Here is a 27634-nt window from a genome sequence, read left to right as displayed (position 1 = left end):
AAAATCCATTGGAAATGGAAATTCTTTCAGTTCTACAACACAAGAACAGTGGATCTCCATTAAAGTATTTCACATCATTCGCTAAAGACAGTCATCCCTCTCCCTCCAATCCTACCATGGGCAATTACATGCAACTTTTAAAAGCAAGCAGTTAAGTGTTACCAAGGACATGATTGTCACAATGCAACAGAATATTAAGGCCAGTGAATAATAACTGAATATTTATAAATACCAAATGTCTATTAAAGCCTGTTTTTTCAAATATAATCGGAACAAAAGCACAACAATTCTGTAGTGTACCAAGTGTATATTTCAATTTACTGTATGCAGTCTAACAACAAATTTGGTCATAATTTACCAGATATACATAAATGATTTAAGTAGTAAAAGAAGATTCAATTCCAAGAGAATAAGTTCATACTTGAGGAAAAAACTCAACAAAACAAAAACAAAACAAAACAAAAAAAAAAAAAAGGAAAATACATTAAGAATGTAGAGCCAGGTCCAGTTTCTAAGTATTAAGTGAGCAGTATCCTAATAAAGCAGATTTAGGTGAATTTCAGATATATATATATACTTATATATAGACAGATCTACCAATTGTAAACTATGGTTTTAAAAGGGATAAACGGGATGGAAAAATCTTTATGCTATACTTACATATTCACAAAGCAGAACATTACTTTAACGTTTAAAATACTTTTTAATTCATATCATTTTTGCCCAACTAATTTCTACTTTGGACCCCACCAGGATTACACATTACTCATTTCAGTCTAGAACAATGAGAATAAAATGTATTCTTCAGTGTAAAAAAGGCACCCCACCCTTCCCACCCTCCCCAAAAAAACTAATCACGTCAGGTTTACAATGATGTGGAAGCTACCAATGAAACAAGTGGATGATAAAAAAAAGCATTTTAATTCCCATATAACTGTAGTTCAAACTTAGCTTCAATCAGCAAAAACAATGTCTTAACATTATGTTACTGTTCTATGGACAACAGTAAAGCTTGTCTCTTTAAATACATACCGACTTTGATCAGATGGAGCACCAGTAAGATTTTGTCTGTCAAAGCATAATTCAAAGTTATCCACACAACTACCATAATTTAGTTACCTGATATAAAATAGGAAAAAAATATACTCATTTTAAAATAAACAAAGTTGAAAAATATGGTGACCCTCAATTGGTTTTTATACAGTACTGTCACACTGGCCTAGCTATGTGTCATGATAAATGCTCTGCATATTTACTCATTGTGACATAATAGTACACCAGATGTATTGTTCCAATGATTGCCTGAATTTGTTTGCCTTAGGCTAGACAACACAGAGGAGTTTAAGGTGAAGGTGTAATGCCGTCCCCTCCCTATAAAAGGGGCCTGAAATCATTGGTACAATATTACAAGCTTAGGGGAAAAAAAGTCTACATGGCTACAAAAATTCAAGTTTCAATGCCTCCTAGAAAATCTGAAGCAAAGAGCATAGGGAGCATATCCTCCTGAAAAGTGGACAACTCAAAGAGTATTATTTTGCTTTGGACTTTTTGCTTTTCTTAAAAGAAATAATTCCAGTAAATGAGCAAATTAAATGTAATTGGTTTATATTAAATACTAGCAACAACCCATTAAGTACAAAAGAATAAAAAATAGTTTGTGTTCATTTTAATGATGAACGATGGGCAAAATAGCCTAGTGTTCAATTCACATCACAAACTAGCCAAAAAGCGGACAAGTGAGAAATTATTGACCAAAGAGTTGTTTAATATGACACTTTCTCCATTCCTTGTATTTTTATTTTGTGGGACTGAGGTATACACCAGGGGAATCAAAAAGTTTGAGAAGGGGCACCTTAGTGGGAAGAAACATTATTACATCAGATACCTTTTAGCATGACTGTTTCTTTTGACTACAAGTGGCACAAGAATTACCCATCCTCTGACCAGTCTATTATTTTCATTATTGGTCATTTCTTCTGCATTATCATTTTGAAACTGATGAATCAACAACCTTCTTTAAAAACAGATGCTAAATTAATGCCATTAACAACTTCTCCAGTGCTTTTCACCCATACCACCTGCCAGCACAGAGCCAAAAGTTTTCAAACCAAATTTCAGTATAGTTTTGGCAATATCTGTGACGCATATTTAAATGATTGGCTTTCACCTCTCAGGTTATGGAAGGGATAAAATTTGTATGGCAAAGACATGCTTGTGGAAAATGAGCCACTACCCCAAATTACCTTCGCTGACTCACTGACCATAGTAGAAGTGGATTTGGGAAAGCTGTCTTTGTATTTCCATACAAAGTTGTAATTTTCCTCATTCATGTTAACAGATACATGAATGTGTAACATAATTACAGTTACTACTATGTCTGAATAGGACCCAAGTAGCTATAGCCTATAAATAATAAAAAATACATTTTTCTTTTGATAACTGACTGTAGATGTGAGGACTCTGTATAATTCAACCAAATGGTTGTATGCTGTACAGTCCTGTGCAAATATCATAAAAAAATTAATAATCCTTTTTTTGCTATAAGGCTTTGACCCTACATTTTTCACAGCAATGTAACTACCATCCAGCCTGTACCATATTTCGCAAGCCTTCAGTCCCAAAATTCATATAGTCAAATAGTCAATCCATACAGTGTCCATTTGCAGCACCCTGAAGTCATATGCTCTGTCAGTCATCTAAAGGCATACAAACTTCCCCAGCTTCATCCCATCGGGACTGGTCATTCTGTTCTTCTACATCATCACCAAGCTCCTCATCACCTTCTCCCACTTCATTTTCCTCATATTCTTCATCCCTAGGGAAATCTGTGTCCTGCACCTGGTCTGCTCCTTCTTGCCCTCCAGGTTGAGATTTATCTGCACAGTCTACACAAACTCCATAACGTCGTGATCCATGTCTTATTCCAACACTGGCTGCTAGCATGAAAATCTTCTTACACACCATACACTTATACTTTTTATCCTTTTTATGCACCTGTGGAAGAGAAATTTTAACAGGTGAAAATACACATAGCAAGTTACATTTGCATACAGTAGTAGAAAACTACTGATAACAAGAAGAGTAATTACTAATACAAAAATTCTTTTTGAACATTTCCAAGAGATACTCACACTGTTCAGAGTAAGAGAAGGACTACTAGAGATCTGTTTATGTATTCCTCAACATGCATGAGCTATTTCCCACAACCAAACTGAACACCTGCCTGTTCTGTATACAGGTGAGTGTTCAGTCCACAACTACTCACCCTACAGAGCAAGACTCAAAGGCAATGAGAACAGCGCTTACACTGCACACACGATAATATCTCATTTAGAAAACTGCCTTTACAATTTTAAGTTCTAGAAAAATTTAGAATGAGCAAGAGTTATTAAATTCTGTGTGAATTCAAAGAGCAAAATCCTTCTTCCACGACATCTTTATCCCAATGCAACCAAAACAAATACCAACTTTCCAGGTCCCTTTAGTGAGTTTTTTGTCTGTATGTGAGCCTGTGTGTAAAGTTAAAAGGCTGTTGTTGACTAATTTGACTAAATTTTAATTTTCAGTTTGGAAGTATGTTACTTGTACATGTAACTGAATTCAGTAGCCATGTATATTAGTTACTATCTACTAAAAATTTAAGTTGAAGAGTTCCTTCTTGTATCTGCTCCTTAAATATCTCATTTGAAGTCCCACTGAAAAATTGCCATTTTAGATAAAACAGAAATTACCATCCAGATGAGGGGAAAAAAATCAGGTCAAGATACAAATAGTTACTTCAGTCCTGCTATATAATCTGTAGAGCTGATACATGTGTTTTCCTCAGCCTCTAGACTTACATAAAGCAGAATGTTTGAGATTTGTTGAATGGAAAGGGGAAAGGAGGGGGGAAAAAAACAAACAAAGAAAAAGTATTCAGTCTTCAATGGGGAAAGGACACTTCAGTTAAAGCACAGAACTAGGCTGAGCTCATTCTATAGCTATTTTCACGGTCTGACTTCAACTCCTTTCCTGAAGGGAAAAAAACATCTGGTCAGATACTGTAGGACAGAAACCTTAAGTCCCACTCTGCTCTTCCTGGTAAACTGACCATCTCCCAGTGTTGCTGTCTTCTCCAGTGAGCTGCAAAGGAAGGAGCAGCTGCTGCATATGGCAATCAAGGAGGTGATAATGCCTCAGACTCCTCTGCCACCCCATGGAGCTGCCCTGCACCATCACCACCTCCCTCACTGCAGTCACTTACAGGCACTGTTTGTAAGTGTGTGTGAACGTATGATGATTAATGTGTTTTGATCCAACAAATACACAAACATCTCCAGACTCAGTAACATCACAGGTACTCCTGGCCCTTTAGGCATCTAAGCCTTCACTAGATGGTGCGGGAGGCGAAGAAAGGCAGCAGTGGCAGGGTGGAAAGAAGTGTATCTAAGATTAGCAAAGTCCAGCAGAACACAAGATGCTGGTTCTAAAATTTACACAGGAGCTATTAACATATGTCTTCACTACCTGTAGAGCAGTTCAAGAAACACTAAAAAATTACTACAGGGGTCTTATAAACATCTTCTAGAATTATATCCTGATATGACTCACGTTATTACTTACTTTAAATAACATTACTGGCTAACAAACTCAATTTCATTATAACAGAAGCTAGAAAGGAAAGTTTGGAAGACTTAGATCAAAAGCTCTTTTCTGCATCCACATGAAAGCATAGAAGCTTTCCACTTTTTCTACTCACCGAGGAACAAAAAGCCAACTACAGGGAGGCTATGGAGACTTACAGAACACCTTTGCGAGGAGAGCAAAACGGTCCATTGATTCTAAAAGGACTGAGGAAAGTTACCGAAGTCACAGAACCATAGAATGATTTGGGTTGGAAGGGACCTTAAAGATCATCCAGTTTCAATGCCCTGCCATAGGCAGGGACACCTTCCACTAGACCAGGTTGCTCAAAGCCCCATCTAACCTGACCTTGAACACTGCCAGGGATGGGGCATCCACAACTTCTCTGGCCAACCTGTTCCAGTGCCTCGCCATCCTCACAGTAAAGAATTTCTTCCTAACATCTAATCTAAACCTATCCCCCTTCAGTTTGAATATATTCCTCCTTGTTCCATCACTACATGCCCTTGCAAAAAGCCTCTCTCTGTTTTTCTTTTAGGTTCCTTTCAAGTACTGGAAGGCTGCAATTAGGTCTCCCCAAAGCCTTCTCTTCTCCAGGCTGAAAAAACCCAAGGACCCTTCCTCCAAGGAGAGGTGCTCCATCCTTCCAATCATTTTCATGACCCTCTTCTGGACCCAATCCAACAGGTTGATGTCTTTCCTGTGCTGGGGACCCAAGAGCTGGATGCAGCACTCCAGGTGGGGTCTCCAAAGAGCAGAGTGGAGGGGCAGAATCACCTCCTTTGACCTGTTGGCCACGCTGCTTTTGATATAGCCCAGGATACACTTGGCTTTCTGTGCTGCAAGTTCACATTGCCAACTCATGTCCAACCTCTCATCCACCAGCACCCTTAAGTCCCTGTCAGCAGGGCTGCTCTCAATCTGTTCATCCCCCAGCCTCTACTGATATGGGGTGTTGCCCCAACTCAGGTACAGCATTCTGGAGAAATACACTTTACCCCACTCCATGTACTAACCTCTTTTGTCTATCTACAAAGCATGTTGCAAAATGAGATTTAAAAAAAAAAAAAATCACAGCTTGGAGAAATGTTATTACTTTTTCACCACCAATACAATCTTGTTCTTATTACTCCCCTAAAATACCCCTTGGATTTTGTACAGTAAATATCATAATGAAGGCAATTTCTTACAGACTAGATACAAAGTACCTGCAAAATACCCAAGACAGATAACACTTTCTCTGGCTCCTCAAATAAACAAGTACTCAAGTCAAATCCTGAGTTATGCAACATGCACAGGACAGGGCAAGCTGAACTGCTGATTATGGCATTGGTAGTCTGTCAGACAGATGTTTACTTTCTGCATCAGATATTTTTTGTTCTTTGCTAAATCTTAAAGTAGATACTACACTATAGCATTGTCTAGTTGGGAAATAAACATTTCAGAACCACTTCAAGATATTGTGCAGTTACTGAATTAACAGGGTGCCGTCACAGAAGATGGTGATGCAGCATTATAGAACAAGATGTGCTATTCTACTGAGTAACACTAAACCAAAACTGCCTTTTGTTATCTACAGAATACTTACATATACTGCATTTATATCATGTCACTTTCAAAATAATCTTGAAGTTACTAGAATTCCAGTGACTCTCTTAATTGACACTGCATTTTCCATTAAGAGCACAAGATGTATAGTTATCACAAAGAGATGTTTATCTTCATTCATTTTAGATTATGATAAAACAATTTACATTATGACAAATCAGAGAATAGCGTTTCTTCCAACTACCAAAACATGCAAAAAACCCCAAAAACCCACTCGACACACATACACTTGCAATTACCTACCAAGGAATGTCTCTTTACATGCTCTCTTCGTGTAAACAGTTTCCCACAGATGTCACAACTGAAAGATCTCACGCCTGTGTGAATGAGCAAGTGTCTCTTTAGTGTTCTTCTGTATTTGGCTACATAATTACAGTGTGGACACTTCAACTTGTTCATGATTAAAGCAGAGGAATCGCCTACAAGATAATAAGCCATCAGGAGAAAAGATAATGAAACACACACAAAAAAATATTTCAGTATGTTCTGCCTGTTGCACAAAAAATAAACAGGTGCCAAAACAATAAAGCACCCACATGACTTTTCATCAGCCAAATCAGGACAATGCCTGTCTGCAGAAATCACAAATGATGGTAAGTTCTGCCTGTATGATCCTGCTAGAAAAACACCTACTTGTAACCAAAGTATTTTTACTACAGAAGTACTAATCAATTCTCTGAAAAATCATCTTATTTCATTAATAAATTAACTACAACTTAGCGGTATTCCACTTTTCTAGAGGTCATCTATATCAGAAAACATTTTCTTCTGGATTAGAAACCCTCTAACTTTGCAGCATTTAGACAGTTACAATCTTCTCTCCCAATATTCTATTTAGAATTACGTGCAGTAACTGTCTGCCAAGATCTGACTTGACAAATCAATAAAAAAAGGTGTAACTAAGCAAGAATGAATATTGACAAAAGGAGTAGGACAATAAGAGGTAGCATAATTCTGAAATAGCTGAAAAGGAAAGTTATTGGTTCAGATCTTATCTATTTTCTACTTTGGTCTAACAGTAGGAAAAAAATTGAGAGCAGAAAAGAAACTTCCGCAAGTAGCAATATCTCACTTCTTCCTTATGATGGAGGGGAGCTCTTTACATATCCTTGCACCACAGGTAACACAGTTTGCTCAAAGGATATGTGCAAAACAGGTTTGCTACAGCTGCCTATTACTGTGTGAAAGAGAAGAACACAGGATGCTATGATGTGGAGAAGGCCACATAGGAATATAAGGATGATTTTGAGCATATGATATTGGCTCAAAACATACTACAGGTGAGATAATTTATGAACATAATCATAACCATCTAGAAGCACCCAAAAAGCACTGACTCAGGCTACATGATTATGAACAAGAATTTCTCATTTTCAGGCTGGGAGAAAGAAAACACAAGTAATTGCATGTTACGTGCATGGGCCACAGGCATGGCCACAGGCATGGGCCCCAACTCATCTAGAGTTGCCTCCTCAGAGCTTCAAAATCCATCATAATATGGAAGTTAAGTTTTGCTAACATTCAGAAGTTTGCTTTGGTATATTGGAGCACTCAGGCAAGCTGCATGCCAATATAATGTCACATAATAGCTTATATGAAGAAAAGTAAGTCCTATGCACATCAACAGGGGTATAACAGGCAGACATCAGGGCTGTAAGATATATGGGGCTTAAGACTCCAAGACCAGGTTCTAGTCCCATGACTGCTAGCAAATTTCACCTTCTGATGACCCAATTTCTTCCACTGTAAAAACCCAAATAATTTAAAGTAAACCATAAACCACATCCCAGTAATAGCTCAAAGTTACAGAGAAGAGGTAAGCATTATTATTACCCAAGCCTTAAGATCCTCCTTTTATCCAAGACTTCATATATTTTAAGGATCTAGCAACAATTGTTTTAGATGCAGTGGTGTTTTTGGGAGGTTTTCAGACAGAAAAATAATTACAGATAATTGCTTGCTTGAACTGACAGAAGAAGGCTTAATTACAGCTGCACAGAACTCAAAATCTTTATTGCAATGAAGTTTTTATTTTGATAGCGAGACATATGCCAAGATCTCCTTTTAAAATTATATTTAATTTCTTATCTCCATCATCCAAGTGTTCAATTTCAAATGCCATATATCTGTAATTATCTTAGAAAAGGGGAGGAAGCTATCAGGTCATTAAAGACCTCAGGTATCTTCACATTCAGACACAATAAAAGAGCTGACATAAATCACTTTCTCTTCTTACTCTTCCATACATTTGAATTCCTTTTTCTCTCTCCGAGGAAATCCTCATATTTACATTATCCAGAAAGGCAAATGATATGGAAGAAGATTAAGTGTTTACATAATCTTATAAACCTTCAAACAAATTAATCAAATATTACAAGCAGTGACACACAAGACAAAGAACCCCTATGAGAGGCAAAAAAGAAACTTCTCTCCATCAGATATACTTACCATTTTCCCAAGCTTCTTTTGGCCAAGATTCTGGCAGCAGTCCATACTTGAAGTCACCAGAAGTACCCGGCAGCAGTCCGTACTTGAAGTCACTGGAAGTACCCGGCAGCAGACCGTACTTGAAGTCACTTGAGGTACCCGGCAGCAGACCGTACTTGAAGTCACTTGAGGTTGCTATTAAAGACAGTCTTACTTTAGCTTCCCGGGTTCTAATCAGTCATGCTGTTTAGCAAAATATGTCTTGTTTAACTGTGACAAAGAAGTTTCTAACCTTGAAATAGTAATAGTAGTACTTTTTCACAGTATTCAATACTGAAACTAAGAAATAACCGCATTCTTAATTTCAATGAAATGAGATCATTGAACTATTCTCCACAGCACCACTTCTCCTCATCCAGAGAAAAATTCAAAGCTTTTTTCATACTACAGGAACTTTTATGGTAAGGATTTTTATTCCTTCACTATTATCATGACAGGGCTACAAGGCTTTCCACTGGATTCTCTTTATAACTGCTTTGGGCAGTGACTTCATCTGGTCTGCCACAGGCAGTCTAGTTGGTACAAAAGTAAACATTTTCTGCTGGAGGTATGATTTTTTTTTTTATTGCCTTAAAATAACTCTGTGGTATATATAAAGTGCTTAAAATACCTTTATTTATGTAAAGTATCCTACAGCTGTGTCTAAACCCTTTTCTGAATAATCATCTCCACTACTCCATAACCACATCAATTCAACAGACCATAATTACTTGGAATATATCAGTTTAAAAGACTAGTTTGTATATTTATATTTGGGCTTTGGACAAGATCTTCATGCAGTTCATGTTGTCTTTGCATCCACTTTTCCTCTTTAAAAGAACAAAACCCTTCGGAAGTGATCAATGTCTCAAAAAGATCCTTGCTTGATCAAGGGAGGTGATTGTCCCATTCTGCTCTGCACTGGCCTCACCTTGAATATTGTGTGCAGTTTGGGGCATCACAATATAATAAGCATATAAAGCTATTGGAGAGTGTCCAAAAGAGTGCCATGCACATGATCAAAGACCTAGAGGGGAAGCCATATGAGGAGCATCTGAGGTCACTTGATCTATTCAGCCTGGAGAAGGGGAGATTGAGAGGAGACCTCATTGCAGTTACAACTTTCTCGTGAGGGGAAGACAAGGGGCAGGCACTGATCTGTTCTCTGTGGTAACCAGTGACAGGACCTGAGGGAATGGCCTGAAGTTGTGTCAGGGGAGGTTTAGGTTGGATATCAGAAAGAGGTTCTTCACCCAGAGGGTGGTTGGGCACTGGAACAGGCTTCCCAGGGAAGTGGTCACAGCACCAAACCTGCCAAAGTTCAAGAAGAGTGTGGATGATACTCTCAGGCACATGGTGTGACTCTTGGGGATGGTCCTGTACAGGGCTAAGGGTTGGATTCAATGATTCTTCTGGGTCCCTTCCAACTCAGCATATTCTGTGACTCTGTGATAATTCTATACTTTTTTAACAAGTAAGAATTACATCAGTGAACATGGAATCACTACTGCAGAGCACAAAGAAGAGAGCTATAAATAGTACACAATGAAGCTGCACTAGGCATTTGACAAAACTTGTATTTGTGGGACAAAGACCCTTCTGGCAAGAGTGCAAATCAATCTTGCCCCCAGTTCCCAAGACAGGAGTCTGCTGGAAGACATGAACTCATAAATCCATTACCTTCCTCACAGGCAAACATGTTAAACAAACAAACTACAGTGGTAACTGGCAGACTTCCTTTATCTGTCTGGATGATGCTTGGGTCCTCACACTGGATTTCCCATGTCACCATTGTGAAAAGTCTTGAGAAGGGTTTAATAGTAAATAGATGCATTTTTGTTTTGAAGCCTGAAATTGTACCTTTTACAAGTCCAAAGACTTTTTTCTTTATCCCTACACTGCTCATTCTAAGGATTTTTTCAGGAAAAGAAATTCCCTTAGGGTAAACTAGAATTTCATGCAGCCAGTAAAAAGCTGCACACTCAAACACTCACAGCTTACAGTTTTACTGGAGAAAAGTACAGATTACAAATCCTCACAGCATTAGACATATACAGTAGTTTCATTTACTGCTCAGGCAGTGTTACAGCTGGCAGCAGTCGTTTTGTCTCCAACATAAGACAACAGTTCAAAAGGATATCACCTAACAAGTAGGAAGCTTATAATTCTATCCTATCCATTAGACAATGGCAAATGACAAGCAAAGCTGAATCACAACTGCCAAACTAGGCATTCCATCCAAGCTTTAGAAAACAAGACCTTGAGTGGATGAAGGAAAAGAAATACCAGTATTTTAGCTGTTCCACCTAGCTATTTTGGTATAGAAAGAAAGAAGTGGAAAGGGGAAAAGAAAATAAATCTTTCCTTTAAGAAACAAAGCAGTGAGGAAATTTTTTTTTAATTACTGACTCTAATAGCTGTTATGTCCAAAAGAGGCAAGAACTCCTTATGCTAATTTGGACTCCAGCAATGGCATCTCACAACAGCTCAAGGAATAGAACACAGATACCCTATAGACATGCCAACTACACATTCCTTTTAGGTGAGCAGCAAAACTTCCTTCTGTAATACACAAGAAAGGATTAGTGAGGAAGCAATGTATACAGTTCTGGAAAGAACAAAGATGACTTAGTCTTAAGGCTAAAAGCCTGCAAATAAAAACAGGCTTCAGGATCTAGCAGAGGAAAAAAAAATAAAACAATCCTTACAATCTGTTTAAAATATTAGGTTTTTTCTTTATAGGTTTTTCCCCCGTAATAGAACTGATCCAGCTCTAGCTGAACAGTGAAAGTCAGCGATGAAAATATTTCAAATGACTTTTTCCCCTCTTGTGGGAGAAGTACTTTTAACATTAGCAGACCATTTATGCACAAGGTTAGTATTGAAGTTTGAGGGAAATTAGGAGCTCAAATCAGTGCACAGGTCTAGATCTTAGCATAAAAGACTCAGCACAGAGCCAAACAGATTTAAGAGGTGTTGTCTAATGTAAATAGTAGCTACCAAATCTGTCTACTTCCAATTTGAAGAGAAAATCTTCTATAATGTGAAAGAACACCAGCACAGATACCACAAGAGATAAGAGGTTGCTACACACACTTCAGTCCCTGCATAGTACAGGACTAAGTAGATAATAATTAAACCTAATGCTTATTCTTAGAATAATTCGTTGACCTAGAAAACCTACTTTCTAGATTAAGCACACAAATAGTGTGTTCAAAACAAAGCCACGAAAAAGGCATCTCTAACATCTAATTGCTGATCCATACAGGTAAGGCAGAAATTACACAGAGACTGGAAGCTGGAAGTGCAATACTTGGCCTCTACTAGCTTCCCCGGGTGGATGTAGAGCTGACAGTCAGGTAAGTTTCCAATTGTACCTGAGTCAATTTTAAGGTGTTACAGACCCCTGTGACTCTTAACATCTCCAGTTCCTCCTCCCAGAGGGCTACTGCCCTCTGAAACCTGCTTGCAAAACTGTGGATAGTCATCATCTGACCTGTTCTGGTCAACTTAAACCCAAATTATCTTGACAGGAGACTGAAAGCAACTATGTATATAGTTGTACTGGAAGACTGGGGGTGGGGTGCAAAGGGGGAAAATATAGACTGCAGTAATGCAGATCTTCAACACAAAAAATAAGCAAAAAGCTAATTAGAAGAAATGGTGTTCTGTATCTGCAGACCAAGCCATCTGACCACGACTCTCTCTGATCTAAGGATACCTTTCTAGAGTTTAGTTGATTTCTAGGAGGTATAAGTTAATAATACAAATATCATTACCATTTACCCAAATATCAAACATTTACCCATTCTGATAAGAGGCTATCAGTAACACGATCTTAAAAAAGCAAATCAACAACAAACCTAAAAATAATAAAAAAAAAACCACAATCCAAATAAGCTGATTAAATATCAGCTCTAAAATTTTCAGGATGTAAATCTGAGAAGACAGACAGTCCAAAATAAAATCGTGTGATAAAAGTTAGCGCTGTAAAAGCCTACACAACCACTTAATTGTATGTTCTACTGCATTTGTTCTCAGGAAAAAGGATAACCAGGAGTTAAAAACGCCGATTTTCAGTTTTGAAGGCAAGAAGTAGGGGAGCATCACCAGAAAAAGACAACATATCCAAGTCAGAAATGTCCTTAGTTTGACAAGTTTCACTCTTTTTCTGTAATCAGAAATATGCTGATCTGGGGGGGGAAGAAAAGGGAGACATTACTGAGTAGGGAATGATTAAGGAAGAAGACCAATTACAGAAGTCACTGGTCTCATTAGAGAAAGGGATGTGGACATAGGGTGAGCTCAGGGAGAAGATACAAAACTTCGTATCAGATACAGTTGTCTGTAGTGAACTTCTCTTTTCTGTATACATATTAGCACTAGAAATAGTGCCAAAATAAGAGAAAAGAGAATACTACTATTTTTTCTACCAGCTTTTCTGACACTGACTGCTTATTTAGATCAATTAAAAAAAGACAGAAACTAGACAGGATAAGCAATTAGCCCATAGCTTTCAAGGATTGTAAAGAAAGCAGTGGTAATCTACTGATACAATCTGGATTGCTATTAGAGAGCTGGATTTGTTAGGCAACATGACAGAAGAAACAGTACTGTCAACACTGACATACTAGGAAGGTGGGGGAAAGAATATCTTGCACTCCCCTTTTGTTCCCAGAGTATTTCTCACATCTTTAACCCCGTTTCTTCTGAAAAGGATTATTCTGGAAGCACATTATTGATCAGCTGCCTCTTGCAACAGAAGGCTCCCTCAGACACTTAAGACATTTTGCCAATGCAGTCTTACTAATACTTTATCTATTGCTCCCAACTCCTCTCCATTTTTATTTCTCATTCACAAAAAAAAAATGGTATATTGCCCTAACTTTGGAGTCAGATCTAGCACCAACTAATCATCTGCCAGATGACCACCAACTGATGCCAAACATATCATCCACTTGCTTTTCAACTTGCTTACCAAACATTCCCTGAAAAACTCCTCCCCAAGAAAGGGAAAGCTGTTTTGCTGATCTCTCTCCCACAAAGGCTACACAACTGAAACAGAAGATATTAAAAAGTTTCCTCATCCACATGTGTGGGGGAGTCAGTTGCTCTTATGTACCATCTCAACTTATGGAGTTGCTGCCATCAGCATCATCACTATTTTATAAGTGAAAAAAATCAGCACTTCAGATTGGTATTTTTTTTGAAGTGAATGCATTGCATGAGACAAAAAAGAAAAAAAGCTTTTCAGGCAGAAAAGGTCTGTAGACACCACAAAACCTTCTTCCCCAAACCATTCACGAAACAAAAAAAAACAAATTCACAGCAGTGAGACACAAAACATTGCTTCATGTTGCACGGTCAACAACAGACCATACCATGAAAATGTGGGAATCTGCTTGTCTTTGGGATCATCCCTAGGAGAAGTAAATTTAATGAACGGGGAAGAGACTGACCCTCAGATGTTGTGCTCTCTTTAGAAGACTTCTAACAACCTACAAGGCCTTCAATACCAGATTACATAGGGAACAGGGCAAAAAAGAGGTTAAAGGTCCATCGAGGAACTTAAAATCTTTCAATAGGGTATCAGCTGGAGATCTGAGTAAAATCTGGCTGAGAGTGATACTACCATGGAGAAGCAGCAGAAAAAGCACTTAGTTTTCTTAGGTTATTTTTTTTCCTTTGTAACTCAATCAAGTCAGGTTTATCCCTATAAGAAATACATGCATTTCCAGATAAGTCCATCAATCTTGATTTCTTCAAAGTTACCTGTCTATAGTGTAAAGTCCTAATCAAGTTGTTATGCTCCTCCCTTGCATCACAACAACAGCTGTGACCATCCCTATGTTTTTTGTAAGCAGGTTTAGCTGGCTATTTGCATCCTTCTGAAAAGCAGTTGCTTCTACAGCAAGCTGAATTAAATTCCTTAAGAACCCATACAAAATCATTCACAAATCCTCTTGTTCCACCAAAGGGCTGCATTCATCTTGCACTTGTTATCCTTTGCCTTGCCTCCACCACAATACATGACACAGCAGTAACTGGCCTGAAAATCAAGGTAACACATAATCCAGTTGTAGTTTCATAAAGCTATTGCAATATTGCATATAAGTCTCCTAAAAAATCAACACAATCAGCTCTGGAAAGCATGAGCAATACTCCACAGCTGTTCTGAAGCCTGAGGAGAGGACACATATACTCCAAAACAGGCCTAGACAAAAAACATATCCAAGAAGTGATGAAAATTGACCAAAAAAACCCTAAGAACCAACATTAAGAATATGATGAATTATATTCACTGAGCTTTTATGAACTGGAAACTGACTATGAGATGCTGACTGACTGCACAGCTACTTTTACCATGGTAAACAGTTAATTGTAGGACGCACAATGGCTATAAACAGTAAAGACTTTTTTAGCAGATTGCCAACTAGAAGGGAAAACATGGACATAGGCAGTAACATTCAATATTTTAGTTAAACAGCTACTTGAATTAATATAGCTAAAACTGGAGAAGTCTTGAAAGCTTAAGCAAAAATAAGTAAATATAAGATGGTACATGCAATTTCAAATCTATTTCAACTTTATGGAGCTTTTTTGAAGTTCATCAAAGTGCTACTTTTACAGAGAAAGTGTTAAATATAAACTCACTGGCAACACAGGGTAGAAGGAAGAAGCTGACATATCCTTACAGATACCTGTAGGAAAACTCACATTCAGCAAGGAGCAGTTTAACATGTTTGCATCACTGGGACAAGAGGGGTAGCAGATAGTTCAGAAAGCTTTTATTGTTTATTACTTAATACTTATCTAGCTGTACCCAACTGGGAAGTCCATTTACTACAGAAATCAAGGAAGTGGCTTTTGGGATAATTTTTTTAGTGAGAGGAGTGTTCTTAAATAGGTTTCCACCATATCTACAGTATTTTTCCCCCCCTCACAAAAGAACCAGACCAACCAAAACCATAATCAAGGACACAGGAACTCACTTTGCATGTAACTGACAGCTCACAGCCTCAGCTGGTGTTGGTTATTTCCATCAGAACATGACAAAGCATAACAGTACAAGCTCATTCTTTCCCTTTCAGCAACCAAAGAGACAGTGCACTTTTTAGCTCTCATCATAAGAATTTGCTATTCTTTATTTTTCTTCTCACAGCATTTTCTTGTATCAATTCCAGATGATATTTTCTTCTGCATTTTTACCTCCCAGTGCCTATATTATTTTTGGTAAGCTTTTCATCTCCACAAGAAATTTAATCCAAAACTAAAAAGTTATCGTATAACCTGCAAGTTACTCTACAACTCATTCTTGACATTCCTCCAACGCTCCACTCCTCCCTCTTCCACCTTTTCTTGGGCATAGAGGCAGCAGTTCAAAGAAGAATGTTTGAGGGTGGAATCTGCTTGCAGAGCAAAGAGAAAGAGGCAGCAGTAGAGGAGAAAGAACACCAGTGGCTGAAGCACAGAGTATGGGTGAAAGTGAGCTATTATACCAAGCCCTACTTCCAGTCACTCCTTGCTTCACACAATGTGCATGCAGAGAAGAACTTCATAAAAGGCATAATTGCAAAAATATTAGATAGGGCTTCCAAGAGTTCTGACAGAAAATGTAATTATGTACTTGGGAACACATATGCTCTGAAAATATCAAGGAAATTGTTAGTTGATGGTATTTTACAGTTCAATAAAATAAACTTCCCCCTTCAGTCACAGAACTTGAAATGGTTTTAGACAGACACCACAGCACACATTCACTATGTCCCTAGTCTCCAATACAGTTCTCTTCACCAAGATGCTACATGGATGTATTTCGTAATTTAATTCTTTAGCATAACAAGCTACTGAAAACCTTGGTGCTTCTGTCAAAAAAAAAAAATCCACAAAAAATAAAACAGAACTAAACTTGTATAATCACTACTGACTGCCCATGCCCTCCATTATTTCTTCAAGAAAGCTCCACAGAACACATACGAATTCCACAGAAGGCAACCAAGTATTTCTTTCTGTTGCTAGTGACATCACTTAGTAGACATATTCTCTGTATTTCCATTGGTAAAAGAGGTTGAATAACCACCCCACAGAAATCAAACAGAAATCACATGCTAAATTGTGTCAGAAATTTGATGTTTGTGCAATTTATATACAGGTCCTCAGTTCCTGCTCCAGACCCTTTTTCATGCCACTGCAACTATATCGAGTAGTGTAGCCTAGCACAAGCAGATTTGTTGTGTGGGTGCTGAGGACTCAACATCCACACTATCTGAGTCTAAAGGTGCTTTACTTAAGGCTAGATCTAACCCTGTGCTGTGGATCTAAGGTCTGTTAGCAATTGGCATGTTTTTGAAACATAGCTTCTATTGTGATTTCAGCCTGAAAAATCCTGTACAGTCTAGGAAAGCTTAGACAGTAAGAGAAGATCAGGAAATTCACTTTACAGGTGCACGCTCCCAAGAATAGCTAAAGCAGATCTACCCAGAGTTGAGAGATGAAGGCTTGAGACAGGCAAACACCCTGAAGCATTTGCAGAACAATGTTAGCTCCTCAGCACAGCTGCTTCTCCGGAGCTGCTCTGTTGTGTCACACTACTTGCTAACTACAGGGAGGTATCTTGTACTGGAGGTACACATCCATAGTGCACAGCAGTGCAGACTGGGACTGTCATATGTCACCACGTGCCCACTGTGGCACCCCTGCTTCTCTATGGCCTCCAGCCCCATAGACAGGGGCAGAGCACCTGGAGGAGACAGAGGACATCTACACCACCTTCATGGTTCAAGCAGGCATATATTTTAACCTGCTTTAGAAACAGACACATCTGAAGAATTTAATTCCAGTTATGTCTCAAATCTATCTTTAATCTGACTCCTAAACTGCAATACGTTTTCAAAACTGCTAATTGATCAGAAAGTGATGCAAATTACAGTAAAGGTAAATGACAGTATTTCAAATACATACTTCAACTATTCATACAGCATAATAATAATTTAAAAAACAAAGCCCTGGATGTAATTACACTGCCCCAGATCCCAATTACACCGTGAGCAGTCTGCTGCTTATAATTCTTTGTGTGACCTTATTTGTTTAACAAACAGATATTTAACCCTATTCTACCATTTACATTAATCACAGATCCTTAAGGAAAAAAATCCTATTAACTCAGTCACTCTCAGGATTTGTTTAAAGTATTATTTAACAAAAATATATTCCCGTCTAATATATGTCATTGTGGCATCTCTGTCCAACATTTCACAAACTTGCTTTAAGTGTTTCTATTATAGTAGCCAGGATTACTCTGTCTTGCAGGTTCCCAGACACCCCTATAATAAAAATCAGCAGAATGCTGACTTCACTTTCTGAGTGACGCTCAGGTGAAGGAGATTACTAGAAAAATCTTTTTCTAGCGTAGGGAAGGAAATTATAAAGGTCCCTGCTCTCTGTGCAACCAGTTAATATTCATTAGCCAACAGTTATTACTCCTTGGTTTTGTGCCTAATAGTCACCACAGATTAAATGTGAATGTAAGAATTTTAGTTTGTACCAGCTGATAAGTATCCCCAATTCAAGTACCAAATGCAAACAGCACATTCCATCCTGCACAGCGCTGCCATTACTGTCTCCAGCAGAAAATCACTGCTGTGCCCCAAGGCAGAGGATCAGATTAATGATTCAGTAACGTGATTGCTGTGCTGACCTCACTAATCCTATCCAACATACCTTTATAAGAGTTACACTGTCAGGTACTCCATTCAATACTTCATTTGATACTTTAGTTTTCAAATAACACGATCACATTAAGCAACATTTACCTGCTTCTTCTTTAATAAATGACAGATCTTCCTCTGGATATGGGACTGACGGTTGCAACGCTGAGCAATCTTCCGAGTTCTCTTCAGTATTAGGTGGTATATTATAAATAAATCTCTTTGCAGTTTGGTTTTTCCTTCTTGCTTTTCCAGGTTCTTGAACTGATTGTCCCTGTGCACCCATGTCATTCCACACAAAAACTTTTCCCTCACCTTGAGATTCGTTTTCAGCCATTTCAGGTGAGCTGTCCTGGACCCAACTGCAGTCATTCATTTGGTAGCTTTCCATTTGGCCCTCATCAATTGGGTAGGGATCGTTCTCAGTTTTTATGCTACTTGCCAAGTTGGTAAGGTTTCGTGTTGCCCAGAAGCTGGCAACTTTCTGATCCCTTGGAGACAAACCATCCCTACTAACAGATCTTCTGTTGTAATCCACTACAACGGTCTCTGGAGCTTCTGATTTTATACTTATGTTTAAGGCATCTTTAATGAAGTTGCGGCAGGACTGGACAACCTCCGTCATCTGAAGGTAGCTGGCCACCGACATCACTTCAATGGCATTTTGGCTCGTAAGCACGAGGTTACCAGAATATAAGAAGTCCAAGATGACAGAAAAACCTTGAACAGCAACAACGTCTAAATAGGTAACAGTGGTTTGGTTCCGGCTTTCTTTGTTTGTAAAGCAATACAGAGTCTTAAAGAAGCGGCTGCCTGCAACCAGGATGTTCTTGTGAGCTCTGAAGACCCTCCCACTCACCACAATATTAACATCACAAAGAATGCCTTTCTTCCTCTGCTCGTTGAGCTCTTGCAGGAGCTGATAGCAGTAAGAGTTCTCGTTTGGCCTACTGTTAAAATCACAGTATCCTTCATTGTTCAGTTCTGATGGTAACTCCGCCTCCTGCAATTAAAAGACCACAAACATAATTAGTGCTTGGTGAACGCTCTTCTTAATCCTCCAACACTACAATAAGGATATGAAAATAATCTTAAGAAGATAATTTTAATCAAACAATTTTTTGTTATTTATGTTCTTGGTCACAAAGGCAGACAGGAATGTGTAATTAACAAGCTATTTTTGAAAACTAAGAGTCATGATCTCGTTCTGCACCTTCCACCCCCAAATCTGAAACAAAATGAACTAGCAGATTTTCCTTGAGGGCAAAGGAAGTGAAATTTCAGCCAAAAGTAAGGAAAGATTTAGTTGAGTGTGAGGTACTTGTTATTCTTAACCCACGTATATAAAAGACTCAGGAGCCTCTCTTTCTGAAGATTTAACTAGATGATTCTTACATATCCAAACACTTATTCTTCCCTAGAAATCTCCACTTCAACAAATAAGCAGAATCCTGATAACTGACTAAATGTTTTCTCATGCTGAGATAAGAATACCTAAGGCTTAGAGCTGTATCTCCCAAACTGTCTTGAATGTTTTAAAGAAAACATGTTGCCAGAGTAGATATAATAGCAGATCCATTTCTTATACAGTTCTACAAATTAAACATTTACCTTCTACTTTCTAACTGGGGCAGGTTTAGGATTAAACAGAAACAGTATCAGATGGCAAGTAGACAATACTGCAGACGACCAAAAGAAATACTTAAGCTTCAATTAAATTACTTAAGTAAGACTTTCTTGAATCAAACTTCACTGAAACTTTCCAGTGGCAACACCTTTAACTGGTACATATTTTACAGATGCAGCCTTTTTAAGACATGATCTCAAACACAGCTTCAAAATGTTGCTAAAAGCTGACATTATCATCCAGAAATAAGTCATTTTAAAAATTAGTTCAGACAGTGAGAGGCTGGTAAGCATCAAGAGATCTGAACCAGATTTTAGAGCATTTAGAAAATGATGCTTCAGAGCAGCTAGGGGAAAGCAGAAAACAACACAGACTGGCATACTTGAGACCATACTTATATGGGTTGACATATGCTGCCATCAAGAGCAGAGACTACAGCAGAGTCTATTTTATACTGGATCTCCAATATTTCTCTTCTTCCCTAACAAATAAGGAGAGTTCAAAAGTGGATGGCTCCAATATGGTTTAGGATGAGAGAAGAAGATCAGATTTTGCAAGCTACAACACTATTTTCTCCCCACATTTAATAAAACATCTCACTGATTTGGGAGCTAGAGGTACTGTTAAAGCTCAACAGCCTCAACATTATAGGTCAAAATCAGCATTAAGAAGGTAAATGTTAACACTGTCATGACCCCATAATCTATACCGGGGCTAAAATATATGGTGCAGAAAAGCACTACCCTTAATTTGGGACTACAGCAGAAACCAGGTATATATACTAAAAAAGTAGTTTTCTACCACACAGGAATTAGTAGATTAAATCACCTCAAATCATAATCCCAGCATGGATCACTGGAATGACAACTGAGGCTGTAACTACATCTAAAATGCTGTTTACATCTATAAGCAGTCAATAATGCCCAGTATGACCAAAACAGAAACTGCCATTTCAGCATCTCCTGAGAAATCATTTCAGTTTGCTATCACATTCAAGTTGCTTCTGAATCTCTACCCTTCTCAGACAAACAGTTCAGTGAAGAGGTAGGAATAAAAGCAATTAGGCTTCTATGTAAAAACAAGCAACCGTTCCTTATGCAGCGTCAGCTCAGTTTTTTTCTGATAAACCCCAAGCACTCCTTCAGATCAGAGCTCTGAAACAGAGTATGCCTCAAACATATGACAGCCAAGTCTGTCACTCTTAGTTCTCAGCAGATTTCAGATCTGGACTAGCTTCCTGTCAATCCAGCAATGGAGCACTGCATAGTTTCAAAACACCAATTACACTGACGTTGGATCAGATTAAGATGAAAATTATGGTACCCTGAAGTGTTGTCACTCTCATCAATCATCAGTGACTTGCACCTCACACAGTAAGTGTTAGGTAGATGCTATGATAGCTGCCAATTTCATTCTCTGAGAACACGTTAAATACCACATAAATTAAAAAAAAAAAAAAAACACACACACACACACACACACAAAAAAAACCCCAAAACCAAAAAAAACCACCTCACAACAATCTGCAGCAGTTCTTCAATTTTGACAAGCGTCTGATTAAAGAATGGAGATAGAGTACATTTTAACTGAGCAAGTATACATACCCAGTCAAGCTGGGGTGAAAAAAAAAAAAAATTGATTTTTACAATGTGGTTTTTTTTGTTTCCTGAGAAAAGGATAAGCCAGCATGATAAAGAAGATGCAGATCACAAATGCAATACAGAAACGCAAGACTGAAATCTTAACTTATGAGCAGACCAGAAGGTTGAAGGGAAAAAAAAAAAAAAAGATATTACATAACTGATGCCCAAGCTATAGGGGTATGTGTTGGGGGAAGAGATCAGTCTCACAGGTTTACTGAAACATTTTTAAAACTAACTGCAGTATTAGAAACAACTGTTTAACTGCTGGTACGGAAGCAGCTAACCCTAATGCCACAACTCAAATGAAATAGAGTCCTGACATCCAAACAGTTACCAAACATATGTACACCAAGTGTGACAAGTAGAATTGACATTTGCTATGAGGAAAATGAAAAAAAACCAAATTATATCACTTAGAGTGTTTTAAACATTTGCACAGGAAAAAATACTATACAGTTCAACAGGAAGCAAGGTGCAGAAAATAATTACAGGAACACAGTATATTTGCAAACTTCTGTTATTGACACAGTACATCCTCTGTTCTGTTTTTCTGATGAGAACCACAAAGTAATGGGATTTGCTCAGATGTCAATTATATTTTCAGAATACAGACCATGTATTCCCATCACCTATCTCAACGTCAAACCACCTTATCCTTTTAATAAAAACTAGTAAGAAATTTAAGATAAGAATCAGCACAATTTCATTTCAATTTATGGAATTTACTGCATTCTAACTCAAAAAGTTCTTTCAGTGGGTGAGATTGAGAAGCAGTCTAATAGAACAGAGACTCAAGGAAACTAATATTATGCTCAGTTTTGAATAGCTGAGATCTCCTGAATACACACAAAGATGTATTACTATTTTATATGTATAATTCAATAATTAAACTTGCCTAAAAGCTAATAGGAGCAGAAACAGATGATCAAAAACTGCTATAAGAAACCTGTTTTTCTTTCTCCTCCTGTTCCATCAGCATATTCTGTCCCTCGGAAAAGAACAGCAAGGGCAGGAAGAAGAAAAAAAATACCCAAACCAATCTAACCACAGATTCTTTCTCAGTTGTATGTATATGAAAAGTAATTATGCCACATTTTTGTAATCCCATCCCCACTACCACATCTTACTGTACAGCAGGTTCCCTATGCCCCCAAATTAATTCTTGCCCTGACAAATGGATATTCCAAGAAAATAAGCTATTAGTAGCTCCTTAACCACATGCAGCTACAGAGGAAAAGGATCTCAAAATGATGCCCCGCTGCCATTGTACAAGCCATAGCATCTCTCACAGAAAACTCAGCAATTTAAAATTGTTCCATTAATATCAAATTGAGGAGTTCAAGATGAGGTAAGAACACTACATGAAAATACAGTAAATAATAGTACTTACTCTGACTTCCTCCTCAACATTTTGCTCTGCTAAGAGTAAGTTAAGAAGTTAACTTAGAACACTGTAATGTAACTCTTACATCTGAAGCACGACTTACATTCATCACTGCTCACATAAAGCAAACAATTACAGTTCACATGGAAAAAATAACACATCAAAGGCCTTCCTCCTTTTGGAGGACTTCTGCTTTAAACCAACATGCCTGTTAGGCTGGAGAAAGCTTTTCTGGCAGTATTTCCAAAGCTTAGTTTCAAATGATGTCCAGAGAATTGTTTTTAAGAAGCTGGTTTGAGAGTAGGAACCCCCAGCAGCCAATAAGTCTGCATTTTATGGACCTAAATTCATCAAAGAATTAAAATATTTTGCAGTGGTTTCCCAGTAAGCATCCATTTCTTAAAATTTTTGCAATACAACAGTCCATTTATTAAAAAACAAAGGTAATTCAAGTTGATGATAGATTTCCTTAAGCTTTAATATGGAGACAGATTATTTTAAAAATTGGAATAGAAAAAAAGCCAAGAATTTGGTCTTAGAGAAAAGTATCAGCTGACAGCTCAATACCCTTGAATTACAGCAGCTGCAACCACTTGTGATGTATTTTGGCATTCCAAATTAAATGTATCCCAAAAATAAACTGAAATCATCACTCATTTCTTCACGAGTGTAATATCCAACAGACCTATAGAAACTTCCACTGCTTTACTGCCTTAACACCTACAATTTCCTTTCTGCACTTGAACAGTGGCACTTTGCCATATGTTTATTAGCAGCTGCTAAACATGCCCTGCAGTTGAGGCTTGTCAAGTCCAGAATACATGTGTGCTGTCTCTAACACAAAGGCTGAAAGATCTCTCCAAAGTTTCATTAAATCTAAACGGCTTTGCTGCCGCATTATGTATGTTGGAAATACAGTCAGGGTACAAATTACCTACTTTTGTTCCAAGGATCTGCTATCATGGCATTAAGGAAAAAAAAGGGGCTATTGTTTTGGTATTAATTTAAACATACGTATCAAAAGAAATTCAAGTGCCATTAAAAGTATGAAAGGATACAGAAATTAAACATAGAAGTGGAAAGAAAACAGAGATTCTTAATCAGATTTTTGATAAAGCAAGTGTAACCTGGAAGTGCACCACAAAGAAAACTACACTGACTCCTGAAAAAACGCAATTCCTTCCCTCCAAAATGTAGTTGCAGAGGGATGCACAGAGGACTGTTTTCCACTTGAAAACACCAATCTCTGTACAGCTACCTTTACCCAAACCTTATCTTTAATACAATGCAAAAGAACCACTGACTCATCTATCCTACCATTTAGTTTATTATTACAACTACTACAAATACTTTTTCTTAAATCATCAGCAGTATAAAAGCAGAGGCTCATTTTTACAAAGCTTCCCATGACAATGAAAGGTCTTCAAATAAACACTTACAGTCTTCAAATACATACTTATATTAACTCTTAGGCTACTGTGATAACAAGCCAATATTCTGTCCTCCTTCCTACTCTCCTGGTATTTAACAGTTCTACAGCAGACTAGGGATAGGAGGACAGAAAGAGCAAACTAGTAAATTAACTAGGAAAAAATGCTTGGAATTGGTTTTATTTAAATGCACCTTAAATGGAGTGAGAAAATTCCAAAGGCGGCAGGAATTAGCAGCATCTACTAACACAGGAGGCTACACAGTGACAGAACATACCTCTACATGGTTAATCATTCACAACTCGAAGTCAGGAACTAGGCAACAAGACAGTAAGGAATATGCTGTGATAACGTTATGCAAAAATTAACATTTTCAGATACAAAGAGGTAAAAGAAACTAAGAATGAAAGTTTCATAATTAGAAACAAGTTACTGAAAGTGTGTTTGGCTAAAACACTGCAGAGTGAATAGCAAACGCAGATTGGACGACCTACTGCTGTGAAAGTAACAGTAGCTGCCTCAGAAACACACTCACTGAAAAGGCAGTATTAATCACGAAGGTGAATGTTGCATTTGTAAATCCAAAAATAATATTTTTGATAACCTGTATTTGTGCACCATAAGGTTCTTCTTGCAGTCCCGCAGCCGTTTCACGTAAAACTTGCATACCTTTTCCAAGTAGCTCTAAGAAAACCTACGTTCACCTAACATTTTATCAGTCATCCCGATATCCTACCCAAACATTTGAATCACAGCTCTTGTCCAAGGTACCCTGAGCTCCTTAAAGCGCTCAAGCACTAAACTCAGTATAATTACCGCGTTACATTTCGGGCTCCAGACAAAGCTATACAACCAAGGTGAGTGTCGTAACTAAAACTGAGTTCTAAATGGGGAAAATCGGAGCGATGGGGGATTAATTCCGGCTAACAGCCTAACAATTCAAGGACTGGCCTAACCTGAAGCACACTAGCTAATGCCCCGAGGCAAGTTTAAGAGGCGATCGAGCGAACGAACTTTCATCCTAAGAGAAAAGGCTGCAGAACGCTGCGGATTCCGAACGAGTATTCTTTAGGGGCTTTTCATCCACGTATGTTCTAGAGCAAGCTCTGCCTCATTCATGAGAGCAGCCAAGAAACGCGATGATTTTAAGTTCAGCCAGAACGGGAAGAAGAGTTTCACTACTCCTAAAGCGTTAGAGGAGCTCTGGCATAGTAACACGGCTTTCAGGAAACCGCATGTTTATCTCAAACACACACCAAGCGACTGCAAACTTCTTACTCAGCAACTCAATCCAAGGCAACGCAATCGGCAAAAAAAGATTTAAATGCGAGGAACTTGAGTATACGGAGTTATCCGATTAGCGCACCACGGCCGTACCGCTAAGCGCGGTATCGCAATTCCAATTTCACGCTAGCGAGTCCCAGTTTCACAGGCGGTCGCTGGCCGGACACTGCCCTCCCTCCGCCCGTACCGCAGGAGGAAGTTGTAACGAGCGTATTTAAATCAGTGCTGTGACACTGGGATTCCTGCGCAACTTTTTTTCCCACATCGCCGGCTTAGCTTCACGAGATAAACAGATGAACGAATGGAAGCGGCACACACCAGCGCCAGACGGATAACGGGAACCGGGCACAGACACGAACAGCCACGGCTCGGGCTGTGTTTGTGTGCCTGCGTGCCACGTGCCTGCCCGCATCCAGCGCGACAGCCGCCCCAAATCCCAGAGTGAGGGGGCTCCTCTCCCGCTCCGGAGTCGGCGACAGAGACCACTGCGGTGTGCCCAGCCCCCCGGGCAACAACCGCCACCATGGGCAGTCACGCAAAAAAAGTTCACACACGTGGGCACGGAAAATCCCCACCTATACGAAAGGGGAAGCCGGGACCGCCCCGTCCCTCCCCGCCGCCCCCTTGCCCATGCCCATGGCTATCCCCATGCCGCGCCGTACCTGCTCGGCGCTGCCGGGCTCGTTGAGGCGATGCTCAGCGGAGAGGTGGTGCCGCAGCAGCAGGGTGCGCTTGTAGTTGCGGGTGCCCTTGCAGAGCTCGTCGTGCCCCCCGGGCAGGGGCCCGCCGGCCATGATCAGCTCGGGGGGCGCGGCAGCGGCCGCAGCCGCAGTACACCAGGCGCAGGACATGAGGCCGGTCTCTTGGCAGTAGTAGAGCCACGGGAACTCCTTGAGCCAGGAGCCCTGGAAGGAGATGTGCAGCTTCTGCAGCAGGGACTTGGGCCTGGCCAGCGGGAAGTGCCTGATGCTCTCCCCCTCGCCACTGCCCTCCGCCTCGTCCCCGCCGTCGCCCCCCGACCGCCGGCTGCTGCTACAGCTGCCGCCCTCGGCGCCGCTGCCGTCGCCCAAGCTGCCCCCTTCGCCGTCCTCCTCATCGTCGCTGCTGTCACTCAGCGAGCCCCCGTCCTGGACGAGCTCCTTGCCCTCCAGCAGCCCCTCCGGTTCCAGCCCCTCCGCGCCCTCCAGCTCCATCTCCTCGTCCGCCCCCCGCCCATTGAAGTGCTTCCGCGGCCAGGCCGCGGCCTCGCAGCCATTGTTAGCGGCGGGGTGGGCGCCCAGGAGCCCCCCGCCGCCGCGGAAGGCCAGAGTCCGGCGGTTTCTCTCGGCGAACATGGGACCGGCGGCGGCGGGGGGCGACGCCGCGTCCTGGGGCAGCAGCAGCTCCTTCTCCTCGGCGGCGGCGGCCTCCAGCTCCTCGGCCTCCAGCCCCTCCAGCTCCGCCTCCTCGTCCGCCCCGCGCCCGTTCAGCGCCTCGGGGTCCTGCCGCTCCCAGGCCTCGGCCCCCGCCGCCGAGGGGGCCGCCGCGGGGGTGACGAGGCCGCCGCCGCGGAACGCGAGCGTCCGCCGGTTTATCTCCGCGAACATGGCGGGCGCGCCCCGCGCCCCCCGCCCGGCCGAGCGCTCCGTCCGCCGCGGGAACGGGGCGGGGGAAGGAGGCGCCCGGCTGCCGCGCGGGGGCGGCGGCCGAAAGAGGCGAAGCGCGGCCGCTCGCTCCCCACTGCCCCGGGTCCGGCCTGGATCGCGGCGGGCGCGGGGCTGCCCACAATGGATCCCGCTCGATCGCTCGGCGGCGGCGCTTCCGTCCCGACAGGCCCCGGATCGGGTCGGGTGGCAAATGAACAACGGGCTGCGCCCACAATG

At 40.2% G+C, this 27634-nt stretch overlaps 1 protein-coding gene across 1 annotated transcript; it reads right to left on the bottom strand.

The window, feature by feature from the left end:
• Positions 1–290: 290 nt before the first annotated feature.
• On the bottom strand, positions 291–27634 carry ZBTB10 (zinc finger and BTB domain containing 10). Its single transcript, XM_051770263.1, has 5 exons — positions 26435–27634; positions 18510–19407; positions 8680–8853; positions 6475–6650; positions 291–2994 (listed from the first exon to the last, which is right to left on the bottom strand). The coding sequence occupies exons 1-5, from the start codon at positions 27356–27358 to the stop codon at positions 2689–2691; spliced, it is 2478 nt and encodes an 825-aa protein (XP_051626223.1). The 5' UTR covers positions 27359–27634; the 3' UTR covers positions 291–2688.

The sequence above is a fragment of the Manacus candei genome, unplaced genomic scaffold (genome assembly GCF_025592945.1).
Source record: "Manacus candei isolate 608988 ecotype Guabito, Panama unplaced genomic scaffold, ASM2559294v1 h1tg000008l, whole genome shotgun sequence".
Taxonomy (NCBI): domain Eukaryota; kingdom Metazoa; phylum Chordata; class Aves; order Passeriformes; family Pipridae; genus Manacus; species Manacus candei.
The sequence above is the reverse complement of the archived record's forward strand: the minus strand, read 5'-3'. Positions and strand labels throughout refer to the sequence as shown.

Excerpts from the sequence above, each read along its gene's own strand:
- ZBTB10 (XM_051770263.1), bottom strand. The coding sequence starts at position 27,358 with ATGTTCGCGGAGATAAACCGGCGGACGCTCGCGTTCCGCGGCGGCGGC. Across the intron at positions 8,854-18,509 it reads ATTTATTAAAGAAGAAGCAG|CAACCTCAAGTGACTTCAAG; the intron begins GTAAATGTTGCT and ends TGTCTTTAATAG. Across the intron at positions 2,995-6,474 it reads ATGTAAAGAGACATTCCTTG|GTGCATAAAAAGGATAAAAA; the intron begins GTAGGTAATTGC and ends TCTCTTCCACAG.